General features: G+C 26.8%; 2 protein-coding genes across 2 annotated transcripts; both read right to left on the minus strand.

Annotated features, from left to right (window-relative positions):
* Positions 1 to 1,136: 1,136 nt before the first annotated feature.
* Positions 1,137 to 5,392, minus strand: LOC126549858 (uncharacterized). Its single transcript, XM_050200247.1, has 4 exons — positions 5,337 to 5,392; positions 3,184 to 3,684; positions 1,558 to 2,835; positions 1,137 to 1,339 (listed from the first exon to the last, which is right to left on the minus strand). Exons 1-4 carry the CDS (start codon positions 5,390 to 5,392, stop codon positions 1,174 to 1,176), a joined length of 2,001 nt encoding a protein of 666 aa, XP_050056204.1. The 3' UTR covers positions 1,137 to 1,173.
* A 1,931-nt stretch (positions 5,393 to 7,323) lies between these two features.
* Positions 7,324 to 10,351, minus strand: LOC126549859 (uncharacterized). The gene is made up of 3 exons (XM_050200248.1): positions 10,065 to 10,351; positions 7,614 to 8,563; positions 7,324 to 7,523 (listed from the first exon to the last, which is right to left on the minus strand). The coding sequence occupies exons 1-2, from the start codon at positions 10,349 to 10,351 to the stop codon at positions 7,618 to 7,620; spliced, it is 1,233 nt and encodes a 410-aa protein (XP_050056205.1). The 3' UTR covers positions 7,324 to 7,523; positions 7,614 to 7,617.
* Positions 10,352 to 10,593: the final 242 nt, after the last annotated feature.

Here is a 10,593-nt window from a genome sequence, read left to right on the forward strand (position 1 = left end):
AAAAGCTATGCAATTAGAAACTTGTTTTTGATTAATAAAAAAATAACATATATTTCATTATTTCCCAGGCTAGTATGTCTAACTTAATACATTTACACTATTTTTCTCCATTATTAGTAAAATAATAATTATTACTATTTTTGTTTTGTTATAAATTTAACACATATAAAATAAATAGTTAAATATTTATTAAATAAATCAATTACCTAACCATAATTTTAGGAACCTCGTATCTAGATAATTGTATGATATCATATTTAAATTCCTTTTATTAAATTATATCTATCAATTGTTATTAATATTATTTTATGTTATTAAATATTATTTAAAATTATGCATATGTTTTAGAAAAGAAAATTTAAAAATAACATTATAAACAAAATATATGATAGTAACATTTATATCTGACACGAAAAAAGTTAAAGAAAATAGATAAAAGTAGGTAATCGCTGTACATTAGGTGTCGAGTGTAACTCGTCATTAAGTCACCTTAAGATATGTGTTAAATTTGATAATAAATTAATCATTCATATTTTTCCAGTCTATATTATTAAGTACATTCGAGCATACATTTTTATTGAAACAAGATAAGTTTATTCTACCATACGAACTATGAAATTATTTTTTGCTGAAAACATTGTATTTGAAAATGTTTGTGCTATAAATGGGCAATAGCTTGAAATAGCTTATTATTATTATTATTATTTTAAAATTTAAATACCATTGTGTATATACATTACATTAATATACGTAACAATCAAGTCACTTAAGTTAGTTTATAATACTTTGAAAATAAACAAAATAACTAAATTTGTATTCCTTTTTTTAAATATCTAATTTATCTTACTTAAAATGTCTATAAAAAAATATATTAAAAACATCGATTACAGATTTATTATAACAATCACTTTTAATATAATATATTTGTATTAATAAATTATAAAACCTTAGTATATAATTGTAAAACTATCTATTTAATTTATAGATAAGTACGCAATTAGATAATATTTAACAGTATTATAATAAAGATGTCCATTTAAAAAAAAAAATACTAATTTCTTTTAAATATTAGTACATACAATATCACCAATGGAGTTAAATATTTTTGTATAAATTAAAATTTTAACAAATAAATATTTTAAAATTAAAAATAAATATCAAACAAAAATATTATTATTTTTTATCTGTATTACTGCAGTCATAACGTTCAAGGCACCAATTTTCCCAATTATCTGGATTTGGTGATTTCGTTTGAATTTCATTAATTACATCAGCGTATGCTTTGAGATAATATAATAATTTATCATTAGAAACAGGGTTCGATACTTGATGTAGGATCCTAAAATCAAACAAGTTATTAGCTAATAAAAATAAGATCAAATAATATGATTAATACAAAGTGAAAGTAAAATTATTTATTTAATTTTAAATGTTAATGTTATTGAAATAGATTTATGAACAAGTATCAGTATTGAATAACATATGATTTAAATTTTTAATTATTTTTATTTTACTGATAACATAATAATATGAATAATTTTTAATATCAGTTCTTACCAATTCATCCCCAAAGGTATAATTCCAGTTTTTCCAGTTGCGGCAATTTTACAAGCAATTCTTTCGACACATGTTTCAGAATTTAATTCCTTTTGGAATAAGTCTAAAGTAGGATCTAAAACTTCTATTGGCTCATACTGCAGTCCACCACGAAAGTTAATGTTATCAATATCAGATTGAGTATTTGAATTAGGAATAACTGATATTGGTAATCGACTCGGATTGCGTATTCCTTCAGGAAGTAGAAGATTAGTATTTTCTGGAACAGTTATTGTTTGACCTGAAGGAACAAATATTATTGTTTCTTCATTTGAAGGCCTTGATACTACTTTTGGAGGCAATGATACTTGTTCAACTGAAGGAATTAATACTTGTTCAACTGAAGGAATTAATATTTCTTCAAATGAAGGAATAAATATTGTTTTATCTGAAGGTATTGTATCAATATTATTTGGTATGAGTGTATTAAAAGTTGGAATAGTACCCGGATTATTATTATTGTTTAAAGGTGTATTCATCGGGGTTGCTTTCATTGTCATAAAAAAAATAATTGCAGTAAGTGGCAAAATTAATAATTGTAAAATTGAAAACTTTACAAATTTCAACAGCTTAATGAATTTTAAAAATAATGTTATGAGGACAAATTTAAGTTTGAACAGAATAAGAAATAAGATTTTTATGAAACCAATTGTTTTCATTTTAACTAATCCAAGTTTAATAAGAGCCATTAAACCAATTCTTCGCCAGATTTCTTCATTCATTGATGGTATTTCTATCGTTGTCTTCCGCGGTGAACTCCCAATGTTATTTTCTATCGTAGATATACCTGGATATTGAAGAATTAAACTGTCTTGTTGAGTATCTTGAATCGGATGGGTCTGAAAGTTGTTAAACTTTTTTGTTAGTGGAAAAGATTGCTTTAATTGTTCTTCCAGAATCTTATGATCTCTATTTACATCATGCTCAAACTTGTTTTCCAAGTGTTTTATATTCTGGTAATATGTCTTTAATCCAAAAGGTGGTTTATCAAAACTACCACTTCTTTCTGGTGTTTTCAATAACCACAATCTTTCTGAAATAATTTGTCCCAATTTATTGGAAAATGTTGTCGAATTAATTCTGTCAATTGAGTTTTTATTCTCTTCTGGACCTTTATCACCCACATCATAAGTTAAATCATATGTATTTTGATTATTATTTAATACGTCTTTATTGGCTATGGGTTCATCTATTTGTATAAAAGGATAATTGTAGTTATTTATTTGCTTATGATTTAGCCTGCCAACATAATAAATAATTTAAAACATTAATGTATAATAATGAAAAAAATATCATATATTTTAAGTGTTACTTTTGATTTAACGCTGTTTTTGTGAAACACAGTATAAACGAAATCAAAAAATTCAATTTCAAATTTAATAATGAAAAATTAAAATATGTTCTAAAATTATATCTTTTACTACCTACGTTAAGTTTTAATAATTTTTCAATCAATAATAGCACTTATCACCACTGAGCGACTAACACACACACACACACACACAACACACACACACACACACCACACACACACACACACACACACACACACACACAAGTAAAACCCACGTGTACATAGTTTCTTACCTGATATTCATTTTATGAAGAATTCGCGAAGAATTGGAAGTGTTAAGATTTTCATCAATACCAGTGCTGATATTGTCGCTACTACGATAGGGCGTATAAGGATTTTTTTTCATTAATTTTCCCCGTATGACAAACAGCGGAGTTCTGTTTTCGGACATTGACGGTCCGGTTTCTAAACGGTCATTTTGAAATACATCAGCATTCCGCGACTGCGTAGTGACAAGTGATTGTTTGGCACTCGAATGGTGTGTCGGCTCTCGTTCTTCAGTCGGTCCTTGAATTGCCAGAGTCACAATATGACGTGTTGCGTTTGTCACCAACACGGGTTCATGGTCTCGTGCTACCGGTCCACTGCTATTCGTGAGATCATCTGAATTATTGGCTGTCAGCCGATCTGACCGGACCCACACGAATATTATGGCAACAGTAAATAACACGGCGGTTGTTAGTGTCCTCGCGACGCCACTTCCAAAATAGTTGTTCCGTTGATCGGAATCAGACCTATACAAACACACACGCGGATAGATTACTACAATGCGTGCGATCGATTAACCCAAATTGATGACTTAAACTGACCAAAATATTCTACAAGCAGAATAAAACAAAGCTGATCATAATAATATGAAAAATTATGATGGTGATTAAAAAATCCATAAATATTTCGATGTTAATATCATTACAGTTGTCATATTAGTATAAGTGACTAGGTTGAGTGCGATTGTTTTTTACACAATATTTAACAAAATAACATATACAATACTCTGTAAATATTAAATTAAATTTAATTAATTTGAAATAGAATACTCGTCTAAAATTATTAGATTAAAATTATAAATGTCTATTTATTTTTTAATAAGTTCGTTGATATTTGTAATGTATACTCAGAATCGAAGTCCAGTTCGTTATATAAATATAAATATTTAATCTTAAAAATAATAATAGGTAGTTTTGTCTATGTCATAATGAAATACTCTAGATAAGTATTTAATACATTGAAACTTACATTATTTAAAAATAGGACGTAGTATCTCAGCCGCCAGTGTATTATATTGATTTAATCCTGAATTTAATTTATGAATAGGTATTTGAATAATAGGTATTCAAGTGTTTTGTGATTTTATGTGTATAAATCATAATAAAATAGTATAATATTATTGTTCTGTTTACTCCATGTATCAATGGTATAATATAACTAACGCTTTATAAATACGCATTAGTATAGGTATCTTTAAAACTCCCCGCCAGTTTAAACTGTTCATAGTCTATTATTTTCACCATGCCTAATAAATAATAATTTTTCTCCGTTACAAACATTACAAGATATACCTCTATTCAATAAATTGTTTATACTTAATAATAAGTATAGTATACAATTATATAATGTAAATATGACTTGGCTGTCTTTGGTCATAACATAACTACATACATTTTTATTTTTATTGACAATGGACAATATCAATTTTATATACGTACAGTTAATCTTCATTAATTTTTTTAACACTTCCACAAAATTATTTTTATATTTTTACTAGTTTAAATGAATTCTGGAAGTATATGAATACAATTAAATATATTATTTTGGTATTTAAAAATGTGTTATTAGTGTAATAACTTATTACACTAAATGGAATACAGTAGATCCTCGATTATCCGAACCAATTGGAACTATACTGAGTTCGGATACTAGAAATTAGAAATATATGATATATTATTTTTAAAATGAATAATAATATATAGAATTGTTATTACTTAGGTATTACATATTATATTATTAATATTACAAATATAAGAATATTATTAAATATTATAGACTTATTAATATAATGTTTGTATTATTATTTGTTTTTGACTAACTGATCAATTTTTGTTTGACGAATTTTTACGTATTGACATTCGGATAAAAAAGTGTTCGGCTACATGAATTGAAAAGAAATAACGTACGGATAACGGAAGTTCGTATAATCGAAGGTAATAATATAATATGTAAATATGTATGTATAAAAAAAAAACAAACTCTTATTAAATAGCCGTTTAATATTTAAAATTCGATTCAACTTAAATTAATCAATTAATAATTCTCTGTAAATGAGGCTATAACGGTATCTAACACGAGGAACATGGGGATTTTAACATGTTTTTTTTGTAAAATTTACCGAATGATCAGTGAAGCGATCTGAAAACAATATACAATTCTTAATGATAATATCATCTTTCCCACATTGTTTTGTTTTTTTTTTTTTTATAATAACTTTTTTAAAAATTGAAAAATAAAATTTCTTAAAAATCTTCTTTTTAATATAATTTTTTTGGATTTAAGGTGATAAAATCAAACACGTGGGAAAATGTAGGTATTGTCAATACATTTATCATTTCATTCAGAATCACTCCTTCCCTCCCCAAGCATGTATTTTCATGCAAAATAATTTTTTTACGAAATCGATTTTGTTAATATATCTTTTAATTAAGAAACCACGAATTATAAACTTTATATTTTCAACAAATATTTATAAAATAATTTTCTATTTATGGTCTAAGTCATGTAAAGGCATAGGGCCTATCAGTTCGATTAAGAGTGATGACATTGTAATGATGAAAAATTTAGTTATCTTATTTTTACAAAATGATCAAAAGTATGTTTTGTTTGATATATTTAAATTTTGTTAATTTCTCAAGCAAAATAATTATTTTACATAAACTATTATTATATAAAATATAATTCATGCATTTATTCAAAATCGAACAGTTATCTGCATCTTACACATGATTTGTAGTACACGCAATACGGTCTAAACGCAGATAACAAAAAAATGTGCTAATATAATATATACATATTATATTTGCTGGCTTATAAATATTTTGTTTATGTGGAGTAGTATTTTTTCCATTCTTCTTAACTTGGAAGGTATTTATACTAGATTTCGTATGTTTTTTGTAGTACTAGATGCGAATGATCTAACACACATCCACTTTCTTGAAGTAGTTGAATTAATAAGCTATCCAACATTTAAAATATGAGTTTTGCTGACTGATAATTTATTTCCTCATAGTCTACTTTTGATTTAATTAGTATTTCTTTTTATCCAATTCATCGTATATGACTTAACCTTTTATTATTATTAATAAGTAATAACGAATAATATTAGATATTTTGAAAATTATTCTGTTATCAAAAATACATATATAAGATTTAAAATTGTAGTTTAAATTTAAAAGGTTCCTTATATTTTGTTAGGTTTATTACTAAAATTAAAAAAAAAAAACTTAGCATAATTATTAAATAAATGTTATTTTTTTAAACTTTTGAAATTAAAATTTACACAAAAAAATATTTTGAAACTTAAAATAGTGTTCTTAGTTAATTGGTTATATTTAAAAATTGTTATTTGTGGGGACTTAAAACTTTAAGTTATATTAATCTGTATTCAATTTTACTACACGCAATATTTTCAAAATATTATAATTGACTAAGCTTACTGTTATTATATTAGATGTACTCTGTACCCTTTTACTAATTGATAGTGTGATAAATTACTATATAATATGTAATATAAATTTATAATAAAACTATATTCAGCAATATACTCGTAGTTTTTTTATATGGAATTATTTTTTCCTATGCAATCATTTAATTAGAATTTAACATATACTTAGATAATATTATGGCGGCCTACTCAATGACAAGGTACAGTGAGTTGACACTTCCTGTTCAATATAACGGTTACCTTCTTCCCACCCCTATCCCTTATTTAAAACTATTTACAGTACGAATATTTGAATATAAAACTGTAATGTGGTAACAATAAAATAAATCATTATATTTTATTGCAACAATAATTATCGTTTAATATGTTAGGTCGAATATGTAGAAGCGAGGCCATAAGGAAAACATTAGATTTTAATATTTTTAGAACTAGATTTAATAATAAAATATTATATAGATTATTAAAAACTAGATTAATAAAATACATTACAATATAATATACAAACTACAATTATTTTAATAAGAGTTTAAACAACAAATAATACTGATATTATGTATTAATATCTTATATTAAATATAAAAATAATATAATTTTACTTTGATAAGCTATACAAAACGCCTTATAACAAATTAAGTTGTATTAAAAATAAGTTGTTATTTTTAAATTATAATTATTTTTATGTATTTGTGACATAAAATTAGTACTTTTACAGTTATAATGTTTTACGCACTGTGTGTACCAATTATCGGTGGTTTTCTACTGAGAACTTTTTTTCAATTCATTGTTTATGCCATCGTACGTTTTTAAATATGATTCAAGTTTATCTTCAAAATGGGTTTCAATACACCACGCATTATCCTAAAATGTAATGTTAAATTAATGGTTTATCATGGATTATTTCATTATAATTTGGTATTAATTGGTCCAGGATATATTCAAATGGCTTACTTGTTCATGATGTTCCTGGAAATGGTACCAGAGGTCCTGCAATGCCCGTAGGTCTTTGCCCTGGAAGGCGGTTAAACGGGTCCATCGTTTCACTAGGTGGTCTTGGTACAAATGGTACAAAATTACTTGGTAGACCTGCAGGTCTAGTATTACTTGGTAGACTTGGAACCATATTACTTGGTAGACTTGGAACCATATTACTTGGTAAGCTTGATGAGGTTGATGGAACTGCGCTTGAATTATTTGGGGTGGTCAAAAATCGGATTATCCGCCTCGGAATCGAAATTAACGTAGACAAAATCATGGGGAGAGTTAGTGCAGTAAGCAGCTGTGGTACTAATAAGAACGGGAGTATCATGGCCTTTAATAATTTTAAAAGTAATAGGAATTTAAAAAATAATATTATCAATAATAATTTTAGATTAAATAGAAGAAATAATAATATTTTTATAATGGCAATTGATTTTAATTTGACTATTCCAAGCTTAATGAGTGAAAATATAGTGAATAATCTCCAATCGACTACACTTTTATTTGATAATGGTAGCAGTTCTATCTTTTGTTGAGGATCTGGCAAAATAGGACTTTGCGGAGCCGTAATTTTCGGTGGTTCATAACTTATACGCGGGGGATTATAATTCGTACTGGGTGGTTGATAATTCAAACTTTGAAGTTGATAATTCGTGCTCAGGGGTTGATGATCCATACTCGGTTTGCTTTCTATTGGTCTTTTGTTATAAGGGCCGTAAATAGTTGAATAGTATGGGTCTAATTCTACTCCAGGACCTTTATTTAATTCATCTATGCCTGCTATACTATCACTTTGTTTACTTCCATAATCAGCAATGTTATAAGTCAAGTCATATGAATCGTGATAATCAGTTGGCCGCTCTTTTTTGATGGCCCAGTTGTCTGTTTCTAAATTTGAATAATCAATGTGATTAATTTGCCTGTTAACAAATGCATCAATAGTATTATAATTCAACATAATCATATTATACCTAATGATTTAATGATTTAAATAAAAACTTAGAAAATTTACTTTTTTATACAAATATAAAAAAATTATAAATAAATATTAGTTAATTGTTTATTTAAATAACTGTATGTATACCAATAGAAAATTAAATTATTTAACTTCAAAATTTAGAAATTAATTATCAGCTATTTATGTGTATATCAGATAAGGCAATGTATATTATAAACTAAGCTATACCGCACATTGTAACTTTAAAAAATTTGTATAGAATATTAACATGAGATAGTTTAAACAAAAAAATCTTCTACAGCATATCATAAAATATATTATTACCGCTATAAATGTGGTATATAGCTTTTTCATAGAATAATACTATTAAAATGTTTAAAATGTAAAATGTATTAATAACATATATAATATATTTTTGTTTTAATCCAATAGTCTTGTGACTTATAGATATGAAAATAAAAAATGACCAGGTGCAGAATTATCGTAATTTTCGCTATAAAAAAAAATATTTATAGTTATTAATTAATTAATAATTATGAAGCTTTTGATGTCTGTTTTCATACAATGAGGCGTTTTTAATAAAATGCATACGATTTTCATTGGATTTGGTATGAAATTATAAAATGCAGTAGCGGCTCGTGAGTTATTATTCTGGGGAGACTTAAAATTATTTAACATAAACTACGTACAACAACGAACAAGAAAAACCCTGTTATTGAAAATCTAATAATATTATAGTATTACATATTTAGTCAATATTTTTAAGTTTAATTTGATTTTTTTGTTCGTACGTTAAAGTATTAAAACCACTAATTAATAATACGTCTATAATATTGTCTTTTTGAATTTTTAAAATAATTAGAAATATAACAAATATCAAATAGAAGATAGTATAAAAACCCTGTAGTAAACGTGTTATAGTTATTAAATCATAAAAATGCATTAAATTATGACAGCGACTAAGAACGGCGCGCGGTACGGCAATTATTGTCGTGAACCCAGTCTCAATAGAGTCTATAATACGCAGCTTATTCTCCCTGCCCCCTCCGGCCCTCCATCAAACCGGCCGTACCATTTTACATGTTATGATTGAGACTGTCGGGCGGCAGTTTCACTGTAACGGCGACCGTCACCGTCATCGATAAAACTAAAATAGCATTTCTATTAAAATAACTATTTAAAGGTTTTAGACTTGGTTGCTTTCAATTTATAATAATAAACAAAGAAAACGATATAAATTATATAATATTATATTTTCAATTCGAATAAAAATATTTTTATGCATTATTATTTTAATTAATTATTATTTACAAGTAACTGAGTTTTTTTAAGGGGGAGACTCAGTCTCAAAGTCTCCCCTGACGAGCCACCCCTGATAAAATGGAGGATGCCCTTGACATACAAATCTGTTAAAAGGACCTTATAATACATTTATAATACATAATAGACATAATGGACATTACCTGTTGATATTTTTTTGGGTATCGAGCACTACGCCATCATCACTGTTGTCATACCTATGATTATTCGGGTATCGATTTCGGATGACCGACATATTACTACCATTATTGGGAGGCATTCGTGTCCCGAGGGATGCCCATGGATGGACATTCATTGACCGGCTGTTCGGTAACAGGTATTCTATAGCTGATCGGTTTTCCGGGCTCAGACGTTCCACTGACACCATCCGCTTATTTTCCACTGGTCGATCTTTACTGAGGTTGTGGACCGTCATCGGTGTTTCGGACATCGTCCGACCATACACAACGTACAAAATTGCCGCTGTCACCGTTAACAAAATTATCACAGTGATCCTGATACAAGTTACAAGTACTCGTCTTCGATTAGGTCCAGGCCTGTGTAAAATGTATCAGAACGATAAGAATGGTTGGTCAAATGCAAATAGTACCAAAAACTGTACACCAATATGAGAAAAATACTTTGTTATTGTTAATTTTTATTGGCTATACTAATACAACTCTTATCAATAGG

This window comes from Aphis gossypii, chromosome 2 (assembly GCF_020184175.1).
Source record: "Aphis gossypii isolate Hap1 chromosome 2, ASM2018417v2, whole genome shotgun sequence".
Classification (NCBI taxonomy): domain Eukaryota; kingdom Metazoa; phylum Arthropoda; class Insecta; order Hemiptera; family Aphididae; genus Aphis; species Aphis gossypii.